Source organism: Cyanistes caeruleus, chromosome 10, assembly GCF_971803275.1.
Source record: "Cyanistes caeruleus chromosome 10, bCyaCae1.hap1.1, whole genome shotgun sequence".
Classification (NCBI taxonomy): domain Eukaryota; kingdom Metazoa; phylum Chordata; class Aves; order Passeriformes; family Paridae; genus Cyanistes; species Cyanistes caeruleus.
The window spans coordinates 1,863,166-1,881,489 of record NC_141710.1 but is presented as its reverse complement, the minus strand read 5'-3'; the positions used below and the strand labels follow the sequence as shown (position 1 = coordinate 1,881,489).

The window sequence follows — 18,324 nt, the reverse complement described above, 5'->3', positions numbered from 1 at the left end:
GGTGATGGTAAATGGTGCCATCTGTTTCCCTGGAAAATCAAATTGCCTGGATAAACTAGTCTGTTCTTTAGAGAACGACTCTGTTCTTTAGAGAACGACTCTGTTCTTTAGAAACTGTGCAGCAAAGATGTAGCTATAAACACTCAGGCCATTCACAGTGATCCAGTTGCAGACTGAGACTTGTCAGTCTTCCAGCTCATGGTTTTATACTCATTTTTTTCAAGCTGTGTAACTGCTGCCCCACTCTGAGCTGGGACGACACTTGAAGCAATTCCTTCTCACCCTGCTTGTGGCATGCAGTGACAACCAGGCATGGTGCCCAGAGGCTGTTGTACCTTTCTGGAGTGTGGTCCATGTGTGTGAAAGCAAAATCTCATTCATGCCCAGGCATGCTGAACCCCTAGGATGCTTCAGCCAAAGCTAGTTGGGAAAGGGTAGACACATTCCTCCCTTGTTCTTACAAATGCAAACAGCAGTCTGTTTTTCTTGAGTAGCTGAAAATGCTGTGAAATGCTCTGTTTAATTTTGTCTGGGATAGAATGTCCCATGGGCATGCTTCTCCTGTCCCTTTCCTTTCCTCGTGATTCCTATTAGTGGTCCCCACCATGCTTTTTGTTCCTGCTGAAATGTGAGCCTAAATGGAAGTGTCAGGCAAAGAGGAAACATGCAGGTGAACATAGGGCTTAGGGTTGAGTCCAGCAAAAAGTAACCTCTTACAATCCCTGGAAAATGTTCTTTCTGAGCAAAAAAGATGTAAAGAAATCTAACAGCTCTATTCCATTAAATGTAAACCCATCTTTGCCATTAGATGGGTATGCAGGTTTACTCAGGATGTCAGGGTTCCGTAATGCATGAACTGTGTAGACACAAACGTTCATGGATACATCCAGAGGAAAGCTGAGTTGTAACTCTTGTGGGAATCAAACTGTAAGTTTTTAAGACTTCTGTTTGAAACCCCCTGCTAAATTGATATTTTTGATCCCATTAACCACACAGAGACATGCACAGAAACCAAACATCAAACAGCACACAGAAGTTTTTTTTGTTTCTTTCATAAGTAGTGCTACAGCCTCAGAAGTGAGAGGGGAATTGAAAGTGGGGGGAGAAAAAAAGATCTTTAAACAGTTTTAAAAAAATAATAATAATAATAATCCTTGCTCTAAAATTTCTACTGCCAAATTTCATCACAGACTAATTCCTTGCAGCTGAGCTGCAAACCTCTATGAAAATAGGGGTTTACAGTGGAAACACTGACTAACTATAGCTGTGCAGTCCCATGAATAATGACACTCTAATTACGCCTTATGATTTACCAAGACCTGCTCTCTGTATAACTGTTGCTGGTTTGGGGAGCAAGATCTTTTTTTTTCCTTGACTGTGGTTTGCTTCTTTTTGTTCATATTGTGTTGGCACATAGTTTTTGAAAAGCTTTTCTCTGAAGGGAGCTGGGCAGACAGCTATGATTAAGTATGAAATGATTGGTTGAGCTGTTTGTCAAAGTTATAAATAGAATACCACACAAACCCAACACTAATCTCGCTGAAAGACAGATACTGGCAACATTTCTTAGTCATCTGTTCCTGACGCTCAGGGGAGAACAGCTACACTTCCATTAAGTTTTCAAACAGAAGTTGCTTAAAATACATTTCTCTGGTAAAATTTTGGGCATATGCACTGTAAGCCACACTGAGATTTAGCAGGGTGTTGCAGTTTTAAATGTTCATCCCAGTTTAAACCTGGTCCTCTGGATCCACCCCTCTGTGTAGGGGTGAAAGGTGATGGTTTGATGTTTGTGGAAACAAAGATCTGTTTGTGAAGCAGTTCTGGCAGGACCAGACTGATGTCCTTATCTCCTCATACCCCTGGATTAATTTTAAGAGCAGAAGAGGAGGTCCCTAGGAATATCCTTTGCATCTTCAGGTTTACAGGCAGCTTTCTGTAATCTGCTTTTGGAAGATCAGGTGGAGGCATAAAAAGAAGAGCAATGGCACAGGTTTCACTTACATGTGTCTGCAACCAGAAGGGAAGGGCAGCATATTGAATTCCTTCTGCTGCAGATCTCTCACACAGCAGCTTCTGCAGACTCCAGCCTGGATGCTGCTCCTTGTCCATCCCAGTTCTGCATCAGCTGCATCCGTTCTGTCAAACTGGAAGTCTGCAATTTCATGTTCCCATGGGATGACCCCCATATTTGCCATTTGCTTTCATGGTGCCTCAAATTGTAGGGAAGGGCTCCACAGTTGGGCACTTTTGCTGCCGGCCAAAACATCCATGAGACAATTAAAGCAAAGCAATAGCTGAAGGAGAGCCAAGAATTTCTGGGGCTGAGAAAGCTTCAAGTTGCAAAGTGAAAAAGCCCACAGCAACCAGAACTTGCCCCTCCAATCCTGCACCTTCCCACATCCCTGCCAACACATACAGCAAGGAGTTTTAGAGGAAGTATAAGCACTTCTAATTTATGGCATAAGTCAACAACTCCTTATAGGTAAAGTCTCTTAATTTTTTACAGAAATCTAAAAAAAGATTATCTTGAATCTGTGGGGTTTAGACAATTCAGACATGCATATTTTTATTTTTAGCTTTGGTAAGTGTATACACATCTATGGAATTTCAGATTAATGAGCTTCATTAAACCAAATTTCTTAAATTTTTAGGCATTTTGTTTTCACAAACTCTCAGAATCAGATTCAGGTCCAAAAGATTTGTTTAATAACTATTTTAAAATGAGGCTTTTTGCAAATTCAGGAGTCGTTTTCATTCTTACCAGCCAACAGAGCAATTGAGATGGGTTTTTTTTTAGCTTCTTGATTTTCCCTTGGGAGGTTCTTGTTGCTAGAGAGCAAGACCTTCCTTGTGTGCACTGAGCACCTCACCTGGGTGAGCTGGCAGCCAGGAGTGGGGCTCATCAGGGTGGGCAGCAGTGTCCTGTGCCCTGTGCAGCCTTCCCAGCCTTCTCCTCTGGTGTGGTACATCCTGCTCATCCCTGTGTGCTGCAAGGGTGGCAGAGGAATAAGGAACAGGGAGTGCCTTCCAGGAGCCCAGGGTTGAGCATGCAGCTGAAACCCAGAAAAGATGATTTTCATGGTTTTCTCACCAACATGAACTGTTTGAGTTTTGCTGGAGTTGAAAGGAAATGTTCTATAGTTGCTGACTTCTGCATGAGAGGTTAATATAGGTTTGTTCTTGGCACTGAAATGATTGGGACCAGCCACGAGCACGCCCCATTCTTGAGCAACAGTTTTACAACCTTGCTGGAGCTCTTTAGTCTCTGTCTCAGATGAGCCCCAAGTGCAGTACCACTATTTTCCTTGCACAGCTTCAGCAAGTGAATTGGAAAAGCCTTTTGGTTTTGTCCCTTCCTCATGTTCCTGACGTGGATTATATGAATTATTGTCCCAAAGTTTGGGCTTTTTTAATGGAGAATAAACCAAAGGCCTTCGGCTCTTAAACTTCTTAGTGTGAACTACATCTTTAATCCTTAGTTTACTACCCAGATTCCTTTTGCAGTCTGATCCTACTGGCAGTGAGCTGCCAGGGCATGAGGAAGAGCTGACAGTTTCTCCAGTAGATATTTTTCTGAGAGGAAGCTGGTAAAAAAGATTTTGCTTAATGAATTGCTTTGCCTCTTATGTAACAACATATTTATGTTGTTATGAAGCCTGCAGTGAAGCTGCATCTGATAAGAGTGATAGGTTTCCAGTTTGATCTTATTTTAGATTGCAGCAATCTGAGCATAAAAAGACTCTTTGTTCCAAGAAGAAAAAACAGAACCAAACATCTGGTGAGAAGCTGATGTGCTCAGGACAACTCTGAAAGAGGTTGATAGTGATGGATTGCGACACACAACTTCAATACGTCCCCACAAGTGTTATGTGAAGAGACAAGATAATTCTTCCCTTGTCTAAGATTCATTTTAAAAGTTTTCTGTTTTTCAGGGAGGGATAGAGGAAAGAGTGTAACACTGTACTCCCTGTGTGTTTCTCCATGATTCTTGCAACTGGTCTAGTTTGAACTGAAGGCTTCTTTCAGGATTGATTTACTTGGAGAGTGTTAACTGTAGACCATGTCCTAACTCCCAGTTGAAGCCCTTCATAATGGATCATCTCCTGCAGCAGTCCTGCTCAGAAGCACCCCCAGCGTGTGTCCAGTGCCCAGAAGAGGATCTGGGGAGTGTTGGATTCAATGTGTTCAGTCACTTCAGCTAGCTGGAGGTCTTGCACTGCTTGTAGTACATGTGGATTTGGCCCTTGTTCTTTCATTCCTCTCTCAACCGCTAAAAAAGATATTTTCTACTGCAAATTATAAAGAGTATTTCCTACTCTGTCCTTAAATACAGGCTTGGATCGTCTCACCCTGTGCTGATTCCTGCTGTGTGTGCACAGCTCAGAGGTAGAATCAGGCCCATGTAGCTAAAGGCAGGTCCTGAGAGAAACTGGGGGAGCAGAGTGATGGGAAGGGGCATTCTGTTTCATTCAGAAAGACACTCCCAAAACCCAAAGGAGCAATGCGTGGGTGAAGTGCTTTCATGCAGAGCTTTTCACTACGAATCAAGTCTGTTGTCAGAACTTGTGACATTTTCTCTGTTCCCTTCCTCTGGGCAGTTTGCCACTGTAACATACACAGATGACATTAGGATTTGCAGACTGTCGTTTCTGAAGGCACTCTTATCTAATCTGTACTTAGTATTTTTCCAGGACATGGAGGTGGCTCTTTCTCCTCTGTTAATTAACTTTTTTTGCCCATGTTTGCCTGCCTTATAAATTCCTCTGACATCAAGGTCTAGGATTAAACAAATTGATACCTCACTTCCAGTGTGTGTGAGCTTGACACTGAGCTGACAGCCTCAGAGCCTGAAGTATTTTGACACAGGAGCAGAGCAAATACAGAGGAAATTGCTGTTCAGCCTCCTCCACATGTTCCTGCCAGGCTCCTGGTTTGAGCAGCCTGTGTCAGTACTAATGGGGCAGTCCCAAAGTCCTCCCACCCATCAGTGGGTTTCTGCTCAAGGCACTAGTTGTGACATTTCTCAGAAGTACCTGTATTTATTCACTGTGTCAGGTTTTCACTGTAATGCAATTACAGAACAGCACTAACCTGGTAGGGAGCCAACTCCATGCAGTAGCCAGATTAAGTTGTCTTATTTGGTTAACAGTATTTTGATAGTTTATTAAATCCTAGTAGGAGCAGAAAGATAAGAGCGGAAAGAACAAATCTTATGGATTATCTGCTCTTGGTTGTTCACTCCTGTTGGTCTAATCCTGGTCTGAATGATGAGCTGTGGGAACAAGTGTTTTAATGTTTTGTTATTGTCCCATCTTAAATGTGTGCATTCCTTTATCAGAATAAGCATATTCTCTAGCTGGTTTTTTCCACTTTGCTGTTTTTATCATTGATGTGGAACATAGTGCTTGTTTTCTTCATCTGGAATGAAGACATTAGTTCATCTCAGATAGCACAAGCTATTTGATCAGCCTTCAGATGGCAAGATATTACAAAACCTGCTGACATGGGACAAATCCAGGACTGTGGTGTGGAGCTTGAAAAGACTTCATGTCCTTGTTATCAGACCCCTGAGACAGCCAGCTACACACCCAGCAGCTGCAAAGAGATAGGATTGATCGTGCCAGAGACAAACCCCTCTCTCCCTACTGAGGCAAGGAGGCAGCAGGGATGTGCATGGGCTCCCCGGCGTGGACACAGCGGTGAGAGAGCCTCTTCTGCACTCCTGCTCATGTGTCAGCTGTGACACTGCTCTCTGGTGGCCTTGGGCTGGCTGAGATTAGCCTTGGTATTGCCACCTGGCAGGAACTGAGGTCCATGAGTGGTTCCTGCAGTGTGGTGGTGAAGCAGACAGCTTCACTGTGGCTCTCCTCTTCACCTTGCTGCATTAGCTCATCCGAGATGTCCCTGAATCCATGGCAGGGCTGGTTTCCAGCTGCACTGTGACACCTCTGCTTCTCATCCTGAGAGAGCATCTTCCTAGGAAGTGCAGGAAAATAAGGACTTCATTTGAGCACAACTCTTCCTCATAACCATATTCTGCCCCCACTTTCTGGGCCAGCCCGCAGCCCTGCCCCACCTAGCCTGTCCTCAGCCTGCAGTACCACTGAGACCAGGGAGAACATGGCTCAGTGCATTTTGATCACAGTGTTTGTTGTACAATACTTGATATTCAGGCCTGCTGTGACTCCCCTGACATTATGTGCAAACTGAAGCCAAAATGATGGTACTCTTAATATATAATCAGAAAATAGAAGATATTGTATTTTGCCAGCAGCTGACTGCAAATCAAAGAAATAGGCTGCACAGCTAACATCTGCCTTTTCAATATGGGAAAATACCTGATTTTTACTCTGTTTAATAGAGCAGTCTGGCCTCTGATTGAGTTTGATGGGAGCAGCTGCTACAGGAGGCAGGCTATACACCTTATACCAGTGTTATGGGGTGAGGGTGTTTGGCAGAGCTTGCCAGTGGATGGTTCTCAGTGAAAAGGGCATGAAGAGCTCTTCCTAGGCTGGTCAGCCAGGACTGTCTCCTAGTCCAAATGTTTTCTGCGTACCCCTGTTTCCCCTTAGAAGTTATCTGTGGCAAGACTGGGATTCAAGGTAGCATCGTGGTACTAGTGCTGGCTGTGTTGTCAGCTACTTATTAGCATGTGCCATATCATGTTCTCTGTAAAGATATATATATTTGAAGATAAATGGGGACAGGAACACCTGAAGCAGGAAAAGCTGGGAAGCATAAGGAAAGGGATTTACTTTCATTGCACTACCTCTTTGCAAAGTATTTTTAACATCTGTACCATCTCCAGGTTCATTTTGCAACAGCTGTAGACACTCTGGCATTTAAAAAAAAAAAAAGAAAACCTATATTCCAAATTACACTGTTTTGTCCTCAGTTCTTGGCTGTGATGCTCATTAGCCTGGATGTGATTTAGGTGTGAAGAGGGAGAGGCCAAGAGAACAGTAGTGCCTCCCAGGGACAGCAGGAGAGGACTGGAGCTCCTCAGCTGCCAGGTGCTCTCAAGCTCTCTGGCTGCACCTGGCCAGGTGTCTGGCATCTGACACCTGCTGTGTCCTGGCATCCCTGCCTTGCTTGGCATGCCTTGCACTTCAGCAAGCCTGATTGCTTATGACATGTCCACCCAGAAACCCTCCAAGAAGGAGCTTGGGCTGGAGTTATTCCTGGCATGGGGGGCTGGACTGAGGCTAGGAGCTTGAAATGAGCTGTTGGAACAGTTGGGAGAGTGAGTGGGAGGAGGGTTACAAATATGAGGGAAGAATTATGATGGATTTATCACAGCCTGAAATAAATTAACCTCTGGGAGGAATGATTTTGTAATAATTTGCATTTAGATACTCTGACACAGCTACATAACCCCAAACCTTCTGCAAACATTGTAATTAATTCAATCTCCAACATCCTGTGAGAGGGATAGAAATAGCACTATTTACATGGTTAAAGGAGCCAAGGACTCTTCTCTCAGTATTGCATTTTTCACCCCTGGGGCTGCTCTTCTGTCTCGTTTCCAGAGCTTCCTGGTGGGGTGGAAGGCAGGAGCAGTGAACAGCTGGAGAGCTTTCCTGGGCACAGCTAGCTGAGCTCCTGTGTGTTAGAGCACACAGCCTGTGGCAGGCAGCCCAGGGAGCCCGTGTGGGCAGGGCAGCGAGGCTGGAGCACACAGCAGAAGGAGCAGGGAGCTGAGCCCTGTCTCAGCCCCTGGTAGTGGTGGCTGTGGGCAGGGCTACTCCTGTTCAGGGACCCTGGATCTGACTCCATCCCTGAGTGGAAAGTGGTCAAGTGATTTAATATTCAGCATTCTGAAGTGGAGTAATGAATTTGATAGCCAAAATGATTTGGTAGCTTGAGAGGGTGTTTCAAGGACAATCCAAGCCTGTAGCTATGCAGTGGGATTTTCTCTTGTCATCAGCCTCCTGCCTATTCCTTTCTGTTCCAGGGCAGTTAATCATAAATGAGATACTTGCTTGATGCTGTTTTCATGCCTGCTCTACCCTGTTTCCATTTCCAAAGTTCAGTCGGTGGGTTACATCCCACCCCAGCTTCAGCAGCTTTAGTAGGAGAGCTGGCTCTTCCAGAGAGATATAGATTGAACCTCACATTGTGACCATGAAAGGCTTCGGGAAGCTAATTTTTTCTCAGAGCATCTCAAAGTGCATCTTCTCTTACTTACAAATGTGTCTTAAATCCAGGGTTCTTAGGGCAGCACACAGCTGGTGTGAGCTGAGCCATTGAGTGCAGCCAGGGCACCTCTGTTCTCCACTGCCACACAAGCTCAGGGGTGGGGTGGAAGTTTGGGGCTGAGGAGAGATGGCTGGGTTTACTTGGAACAGTGCAGTCTTCTTTGGGCGTGACCCAGAGCTGGCCTTGCTCACTAGAAGTGTATCTGTCATCTTCAAGGAGATTTGAGTAGCCCTTCCTTTACTGCCAGTTTGGCTTCTGCTGTGCCTGTCTGCTTTCTGCAAAGCTCTTCAGGGCTGGGAGGGAGCATGTGCTGTCCAGCAAGTGGTGAGCAGCAGGTCAGCTGTACACAGGGAGAACTTGTGGGGAGAGGACACACCCTGTATTGTGGAGATTTACTCCTTGTAAAACACCACTGGCTCTCCATAGGTATCTGCAGATGTCTCCTGCCAAGTGAACCCAGATATATTTATAGTGCAAGCTTCAGCAATAGGACAAAGGCAAGTTGGCAAACAAAGGGACTTGGAAATAAAAGGAGAATCAAAATATGGTCTGGAGCACATTTATTTTGGAATCAATAGAAAAAGGTTAAATAATGATAGTGAATGTTTCCAGGGTGGGTCAGGTTAAAAAGCAAAGAAAGCCAAGTATGTTCACAGTGCTGTAAGACTGTTCTATGTGTGTGCTGAGTGAGTTACAGAGATAAATGATGAAAATTTTGATTCCCACTGAGATAGAGTGTGGTGGTGCTGAGCACCACACAAACACCTGCTGAGTACCTTACAAACACCTGCAGAAAACTAAGATAAATGCTACTTCAAAAGGGTTTGAAACTGCTCTGAGTTCAAGAATGGAAAAAAAAAATCTATATTCAATTCACAAAGTTGTGGAAAATTAACCAGTTCGCACTATGGGTGTGACTTTCCCCCTGCTTTCTGCCTGTTTTTCCCCTGTCCCCTTCCCTGGAGGCTGTGCTATCCCAGCAGGGCTGGATCCATCCTGCCCAAACACGCCGTGCCTCGCCCGCGCTGGGAGCGTGGAGCGTTTGTCTGGACATGTCCCATTTTAATGAGCACACCTCTCACCACTGTCAGGGAGCTCAGGCACCCGGCTCTTCCTCCCCTCCTCTCCTCCTGGGGGCAATCCCACACTTTCCCCTTGGTTTCTAAAGCCTGTGCAGGGAACCTGCCTGAAGGGCAGCTTTGGCGAGCACATTGTCTCCTCACAGGGACATCCCTGCTTGCTCTCCCAGTTTCAGGCAGAAATCTTGAAATCCTGAATCCCAGCCAGGAGATCGGAGATCCCCAGGGTTCCCACTAATTTGATTCAAATTTTCCTGTTTCCCAAAACAGGGCATTTGTAAAGGGCTGTTGAAGGCTTTGCCTGAGCCTGCCAGCCCTGCCGGGTAATGGCGCCCAGAGGAAATGGCAGGAGTGCTCGTGTTGTTGAGTGCAAGGCCTCTGAGCACAGCCAGGACCTCACCAGCAAAATTCACCATCAGCTGAGGTGGTAAAGGCACTTTTGGAAAGAGCTGGGATCCCTTGGGATCCATTGCTTTGTCGATTTTCAGAGAGGCCAGGCCCTGTAAAGGCCTCGCTTTGTCCTGAGGGCATCATGGGCCTGATGGAAGGATGCATCCCACAGTAAAACTGCTGTCCACAAAACTTCTGTCCTTGCCAGAAATCCTGTGGCAGCAGAAATGGGATGGAAAAGACCGGACAAAAAAAAAAAAGTTTTTAATTTGCCGTGACAGGAATCAAAGCCATGTCTTGTCAAAAAATTACAGTTCCCGTTTCCTGCCTGTCTGTCACATGCCAGCAGCCCTGACGCTGTGCAGATAAACACTGCTCCACAGAAAGGGGCCCAGGGAATGACTCGGAACAATCTAATTCCTGAGGGAAGGAGACGCTCAGGCAAGCCCTGGAACTGAGCTTGCATTTGCTGTGGCAGCATGGAGCCAGGTGATATTTATATTGGATTTTCCTGCTGCTTTGGCAGTGGTGGCTGGGCCCTCGAGGGACAGAGAGCGGGTCCCATGGGGGACAGGCAGCCCCCAGGACACAGCACCCTGACGCTGCTCTTGGCTGGGAGCACAGCACAAGGCTGATGGGGGGAGTTACTCTCCTAGAAAAGCTGGTGAGCAGCAATTCCCATCATGTAGACAGGAAGACTGGCAGTGCAGATGCCCACAGTAACCTGTTTTCCAAGGGCAGGCTCACCCCACACCCTGCAGAGGTTGCTCAAGGGTCATCTGTGAGCAGGAATCCAAGCACCAGTGAAAAGCAAACTCATCCTGAATGGCTTCTGCCTAAAATACATCAACTACAGGACACTCCAGTCAGGACACTCCAGTCGCTCTTAGGCTGCTACTGAGATAACTTTCACAAGGGCAGGACACATGCCCAGTTCCAGAGACCCTTTACTACCTGTTTGCTAAGAGCTTTACACTGGAAATAGCTAAGGACTTTAATGGGAAACTCTGGAGATTGTACAAGTTCAAGATTTGAAGCCATTGTTGAGACACATAAGGTAAAACACAATTTTAAAGATATTTAAATCATCCCCCAGCTATGACATTAAGACAACAGTCCTGTAAAAAAGCCAGCAAAATCATTGGCAGTCTCAATCAAATTATCTTAAACATGGTAACTGCGTGGTAATTGGTTTGTCTCAGAACATGCTTGGAACAAGAGGGATATTTTATTTTATTTTCTTTAAATAAGTATTTGATTTCATTGAAATGAATTCTTATTCCTTGGGTAAGGAGAAACAGGCTGTGTTTGCAGGTGGATATGTCTTTGTAAGGACTCATAAGAACTTGAGCAATTATTTTTAAAATGTTGCTGACTCTGCCTATGCAAGCACTTGCTTCTCCACAGTAAAGAAATTGCAGAAGGCAGGAGAAGCTCCATACTGGAGAATTTTTCAATTTGACTGCTGAGTCCTCTTACCTTTCCTGTTCTTCCCTATAGTGAGGAGTATATTCAATAAGTCATTGTCATAGCAACCTTTTTTGGGATGGTCTTGTCTCTTTCCAGGAGATAAACTTTTCACTGAAAATTTCAATACGTGTGGGGGAAAATTAGCCACCCAAATTCCACTGACATCCATCACATCTCTGTCTCTTGAAAACTTCTCACTAGCCATGCCTCTCTGGTTAAGGAAATGCCTTCTCAGGATAAATTTGGTAGGGTGGGGAGCACTTTGGAGTTGTTTCTTTTTTTCTTGACAAAGCACTTTCAAACAGCTGTACTAATGTACATATTAAGCCTAATGAGTACAGCTGTCATTTAATCAGACTTCCATATCTTCTGGGATTCTAAGCAGAGATGGATTCTAGGACAGACTTTGAGAAGGAAACATTTGTATTTCCTTCTCCTTGATCCATATATGAATTTTTTCTCCTTTGCTTTTCCTTCCCTCACAGTCACAGTGAGAAAATTTGTGCCTGCATTGACACCAAGCACTGTATTAAAGCAGAAGAACTCAAATTAGGTGGTAAATTTGACAGAAACACCTGATGCGATCCAGGCTGCCAGGGAGCTGGGATATTTTTAAGCTGAGATTGTCCGACATGAAATCCTCTCTTTTCCAGAGCTGGCCATTAAACTGCATTTTCTGTCATTTTAGGGGAGCACCTGCGAATCTGCCCACAAGGCTACACCTGCTGCACCAGCGAGATGGAGGAGAACTTTGCAAACAAAAGCCGAAGTGAATTTGAAGCCATGATGAAAGAGGCTGGTCGCTCTGTGCAGGCGACCCTAACAGCACAGCACAGAAGCTTTGACAGTAAGTAAAACCTGCCTGGTTCCCTCTGCTCAGGATCCAGTCACTGCTCAGTTTTCCAGGCACTGTTGGAGCCAGGAGTTTGCTTGACATGCTTTTCTCTGCATCTCGCTCAACAGTTTGCATGAAGCATTGACCTGCTGGAATTGTAGGAGTTGTACTTCTGGCAGTGTTTCTGTAAGACCAAGGCATTTTGAGATCTCCATTTCAGAGCAGCCACTGGAGGAGGCTGGCAGATGCTGGTGTGCCTTGGCACCGACACAGCTTTCACAGGCGTGCTGTAATCAGCCCCTACCACAGTAGAGTAGCATTTGAGACAGTGATGTAAAAGTTGGCACTGTGCCTTGAACTGTAAGTTGAAGGATATGGTAAAGGTACTGGATAACCCTCAGTAGGTGGGGAGAGGTTAAGGAGACATGGATTTTTCTTGCCCTTTCCATGTAGATTGCAAGGGAAAAGGAGGTTATTTCATATTGGATGCTTATAGCTGTCAGCTTTGTACAAACATCAGGAAAGGTTACAGAAGCTCTTAGAGACTGTGGTACATAAGATATTATGGACAAACATTCTCTTCAAAGTCCAGTATCCCTCCTAACGTGCTAAGCAGAGGCTAAGGATGGCTCTCTTACTTTTATTGTTCCCTGAAAAATCCATTTTGCAGTGCATGGTAAGCCTGGAGGTCTGAAGGCCACTGGAAATAAATGGTTTACTGGCAAAATTGAGATGACCTATGATTCAGAAACTGTATCCATTATCAGATTTTGAAGAAGGTCAGACATTTAGAATCATGGCCCTCCTAACTTTATCAACAGTCATCATAGGGAGTTACTGTGAAAAGGAGTCGGGGAAAGAAGCTGTAATAGCCAGAAAGGTGGAACTGGAAATTCAAGTAGTAAATAATAGATCTAAAGAAATAAGCCTGACCTTCAGGCTTATAACCAAGATGAAGTGCTTTTACACTAAACAGGAAGAAAAGGCAGTGCATCTCTACAAAAGACATTGTGTGTGTGACCAAGGTTGGCCACAGCAAAGGCATTCCTTTATAAGCTCAAAATTAATTGATTTTCACCCACCTTAAAAGGTGACAGTCAGGATTTTTAAAAGAGCCTGACAATGGTGGTTGCTCAGACTGATGTCTGAATGGGACCTGACATAGCTGCTGCTGAGCACAGTCCCCAGCCTCTGAAATCCAGTCCTTTGCAGGGGTTAGTGCTTGGCACCCTCTCTCTCCACTCCCTGTCATAGCACTGGGTGCTACATCTGCTCTTTATTTTCACCACAGACACTCAAAAGAGCAGAGTTCTGCATCTGTCATGTAAGAGAGTGCAAAATTTGATGGAAGCTTTGAGGATTATGCTAACAATCAGAAATTTTCTAGTGAAGAACTGTTTTAGTCTAAGTGTGATGTTTTGGTGGATTAATAGTAATAGCAGCAATAAGAGTAATATTAAGCAAAACCAAGCATATAGAAGGGGGATGCTTGCGTTGAGATGTCAGTTAAAGCTATTTGTTTTTATTCCCCAGTATTTTATTTTATTTTGGTTTTATTCCTCAGTATTTTACAAAGATAAAATATCTGTGGTGCATACCCAAGTTTCTTTTAAGTACCAAACAAAGCAAGTGTTCAATACGTCAAGTATTACTTTAACAGACCATAATGCACAGATCATTGGTGTTTTGTAGTGGGAACAACCTCACCTGAGCCCACAGGCCAGGAAGATGTCTCCTGCTCCCATTATAACCTTTTAGTTTGCTTAACTACCCTTGCAGTCAATACAGAGTTTATCATTTATGCAAGACATGATTTTAAAAAATCATCATATTGTGTCTCAGTTTCAAGCATGACTTTACCTTTAAATAGTACTATTATTTTTCCTTTAGCTACTGCATAAACAGTTTGAAAACGAGAGAGTTCTGGTGATGGGACAATGGGATCACTTCAGCCCCTGAAACAATGCCACAGAAACTGCCCTCACTTCCAGTAAATGTTATTAATCTCACAGTTATCAAGACATTCTTCAGGTAGTGCTGCTTGGAGCTGTTCAATAAAGGAGCTTATTTATGTCAAATTGATGAGTTCTAGTTTTGCTGGCACCAGATGCCTGTATTTGTTGGACTTCCTCAGCAGCAAGCTTGGCGTGCAGCTTTTGGGGTTGCAGAGCTATCGATGCACAGCTTGTCTTCACACTAGTGATTTCATTTGGCCTTAGGAGGGTGTAGAGAGGCTCCACTGGATAGGGATGTCCAACCCCTTCTCAAAGTGTCTGTAGCCTGGAGATCAGATTATTCATATATTCTCTGTTAGCAGGTGTGGCACACAACTTCAGGCCTGGAGCTGTCTTATTTTTGGATTCATCACAGCAAATCTTGCACCTGTAATCTCACTGCTGATCATGGCAATAGCCTCTACTTGTAAATTCCCCAAGCTCCAGATAGAAAATAGCAAGGCTACAGCAATCTGCCTCTGAAGTAATGTTCTCCCTGCTTGTGGTCAACATTTTGCTTTGGAGAATAATTCATCCTTGCAGGTTGTGGTCTGTAAAGCCCTAAATTGTCAGCATGCCTCTGCTCTGAGCTGCAGCTTTGTGTTGTTGCAAGGAATTTGAGTCTGTTGGATTAGTCTCCTTGGCTACTTTTGGGGTAAACATTTTATGGCCAAGAGCTGAGTGTCCTTTATCTCATACAGAGTACTTCTGGAGTAAATACATGTGTGAGATATAGATGACATGCAATAGGTGTAGCCATATATTCAAAAGTGGGATGTGTGGAATAGGATCCTACGGTCTGAGTGCTTTCTCTGTGCAGCAGAGGACACGTGGCTTCTGAGATGCCCTTCCTCCAGGATCTGCCAGGGCTAAATTTAAACAGCCTACAGTACTGCTTAGCTGCTTACCAACCTATTTGTTGTTTTGCTTTATGTTACTATAGTTAGCAGAATTTGGGGACATCAGTTGCAAGCTATACATGTGGTCATGGCTTGCTGTTAACCTTTTAACTGAAAAGGTAGCATTTTGCTCTACAACCAATTCGTTTAAATTTTAAAAAAAGAAAAAGAGCCAGAAGCACAGACCATGAGTGATGGCAGCATATGCTTTTGATAACTCAATGCTAGGTAGGAGGTTGTGGTCAGAGTAGAGGTATTTCATTAGCAGGATTAGAGGCACAAATTCCTTGTTAATTCTGATGGTCCAGGGCTCTTGGTCAGAAAGGGAGGGAAATGTAGTTACCTGGGAGCCCAGCCTGTAGCAGAGACCTACTAGAGGCTGCTAGGTTGGTTTTGGTTGCCATTTATTTGCCTGAAAGATTGTATATAGCCTATGCTTAGAAAGAAAAACATGAATAATAAAAATAAAAACAAGCTGGGGGTCTTAAAGGGAGCTGGGGTACAGCCTTTGTTAAGACTGGTACTAAACACTGTTTTAAAGGTGCTTCCAATATTGATTGCAGAATGAGCCTTTTTTCAAACTGGTATGGAGAACGGGGAAGGTTCAGTATCTATTCTTACAAAATTAAATGCATTGATGAGGAGCTTTGTCCATGCAGTAGTTCAGGATACAGATGTGAGCTGGCTGTGCCCCCTCTGACAGCTGCAGAACAGGACTTTGGCTCTTCAGTTGTGCTGAGAGCGAGTTACAAACATTGCTCAGGTCTGGGGAAGATTCCTGCAGAAAATGAGCTTTTTTTGCATGTCAGTGTTGCTTGAAGTCATGGGAATTCTGAACTCCTGTCCTTCTCAGTACAAATTAAACTTGTACTTCCATAATCTGTTGCTGCAATGAGCCTGGAAAAACTTCTGGGCTGTGCAGGAAAGGCTTTAGAAGGGATTTATGGTGCCTGGTCAGAGTGGTCCCTTTCCAAGGCCGTGCAATCGGGGATGGCAGCAGAGGGATGGAAAGAGGGAGCAAGAGCAAGTGGTGCTTGGAGTGGCAGTGAGGGGCTGCAAGCAGCAAGGAACAAGGCTGTTTTTCTAATCTTTGTGAAAGCTCAATTGTTGAGAGTCTAATCCTTGTCTCTCTCTCTGTTTTCTCCCTTTTTCCCCACTTAAATCACTTTTTAATAATACTGCAATGTTGTGCCAATCTTTCCTTTTGGTGCACTTAGCAAGCAGTCCCTGTGTGACTGCTGACCTTTAGCTGTGAGCCAGGAAATCTGTCCTTTCAGAATTGTTTCATGTTTTCAGGAAATATCAACAAGCCAAAACAAAAAACCTTGGCTTTTAGTCCACACTGCACAGTCTAAAAATGATTTGTAACTCTCATAAAATCTGTGATTTTTAAGCTATGACAATCAAATGAAGATTAAAAATTTTGTGTTTTATAACTGGCTGGTCACTGGAAAGCTGATGTCATGTAAAAGCTTTCATAATGTCTAGTCTTGGTAGCTGAAAACTGCATATGCAAAAACACAGACCATGCAGGTAATTAACATTATTTGAGAGTTAGTTTCAGACAGTTACATATTTCTTATGAAGATGAATCATTGTTTGAAATGTTACAAGGTGGGAAACGTCCTAGAAGCTGTTACACACTGATGGTTAAAATTTTACAGATTTCTAAAGGTCTCTTGTTTAAAGTTCAACCAAATGTGTCTTTGTCAGAGGAATTGAATTATATAACCCTCAGTACCTAGAGCTGCAGCCCCTAAAAGCACTGTAGGAGAGAGGCATATATAAATATTTTTATTTACATTGATATATACTGTGAGTGCTTAAGGAAGCTGATCAGAAGGTTGTGGAGTAAGCCAAGCAGGCAGAAGTCTGTTCTACCCTGATGGCTTTAAACTTGGACTACAAAATCCAGACCTGAATATGAATTTTGCTGGCATTTTCTTAGTTGAGAACATGAACCAAGCCCTTATGACCTGAAATTTTTAAGTATCTGAATTAGGAGTCCCATGCACCAAAAGATGTATTCTGAGAGATGCAGGACTTCTCTGTGCAGAAGATGATTGACACAAGGCCCGAGCAAGGGTTGTCTGGGCCACAAGGGCTGCAGTGCCTGTGTCCCCAGATGTGTTGTCCCAAAAGCACTGCTCCACACTTGTGGTGTCCTGCTGCCACTGCTCTGGGCTGTGGGTGTTTCCTGGAGGCATCGCGTGGTTTGGTGAGGTGCTGTCTAAAAGGTACTGTTTATGTAGAAACAGGGAAGAAGGGACTGGTTATGCCTTAAAATGTGGAAATGCTGCTGTGTTTAGAAACAAATCCCTTTGTTTCAGAGATTGTGGAAGGGAGCACTTGTGGGAGGGAGCAGAGTTGCTCCAGCAGTCATGGGCTGCTCTCTGTGAGCTGCCTGCCTCCTGCTGACCCTGGCAGCACTGGCTGCTCCCTAAGGCCAGGAATTTCGGTTAGGACTTCAAATGTATTGCTTTTGATCCAGAACCCCTAATTGCCTGGGAGCACTCTTTCTTGTGGTGACTCCCCAGGCCAAGGGCTCTGCCCTGAAATTGTGGTGTGTGGCTCAATTGGTGGCCTTGGCCATGGGCTCAGCACTGTGGAGAGCTCTGACCTCTGGGCCATCCCCAGGCAGATGGGAGGCAGCAGGACTCCCAGCACCCCATGGGACAGCAGGCTCAGCTCTGGATAAGTGCTGGGGTCATGGGGTGGCTTCCATAGCTCACCTGAGCTTTGTCTTTCCTAACATCAATCTTGCACTGGCTGCCTGCTGTCCCCCAGCTGAACATCTACTATGAAATAGTGCCCATGCATGGACGTTTTTTCCAAATGGAAAAGAATGAATGAACATTTCAGCTCCTGAACAAAAAGCTGGTAGAGTCTGGGAGACTGAGTTAGAGGAGGGACTTAAGGGCAGGAAATGTTTGATCTTGTTTTCTAGTGACATGACAAAGGAATAGGAGGAAAAGAAACATGGGAATGAATCTCTCTCACTGAGTGTTCATCACCTGCACTGCATTTTTCTGACAGGCCAGGGGCAATCATTTTTGTAGAATTGCACTACTGAGAACACCACTGTTTTGTGCCTCTTTCTGCACAGTGCTTGGGCAGCATCATCAGAAGATGCCCATTTGTCCTACAGCTTTACCTCTGGGATGCATTATCTAAAGGATTTAGAGGCCATCAGAGATGATTCCTCTGGGTCCCATAGACTTCCTTCCCTTGGGGTTGGTTTGAGGACAGTACAGACAGAGAGAGAACCTCCTTTAAGATGAAATAAAAAAGCAGCCTTGGGTGGATCCAGGACAGAGAAACAAATAAGGGGGTTCCTTTGGAGGTGTCCACAGGAGAAAGGCAGCAAACACCCATGCTTGCTTCATATCTTGCTCCCCCCCATGGAACTACCTTAAAAAAAGCCCAGCACAAGACAGGATTGATGCTAGCCAGGC

At 44.5% G+C, this 18,324-nt stretch overlaps 1 protein-coding gene across 3 annotated transcripts in view; it reads left to right on the top strand.

The window, feature by feature from the left end:
• Nucleotides 1-18,324, top strand: part of GPC1 (glypican 1) — a 198,651-nt gene that overhangs the window by 88,773 nt on the left and 91,554 nt on the right. The window contains exons 1-2 of one of the 3 annotated variants that reach the window (XM_023933558.2): nucleotides 9,594-9,705; nucleotides 11,830-11,988. In XM_023933558.2, coding sequence (XP_023789326.2) covers nucleotides 11,880-11,988 — 109 coding nt within the window. In that variant the 5' untranslated portion in view covers nucleotides 9,594-9,705; nucleotides 11,830-11,879. Of the gene's footprint in view, nucleotides 1-9,593; nucleotides 10,161-11,829; nucleotides 11,989-18,324 lie in introns of those variants that run through there. The other 2 variants (XM_023933555.2, XM_023933556.2) reach the window with 2 other exon arrangements.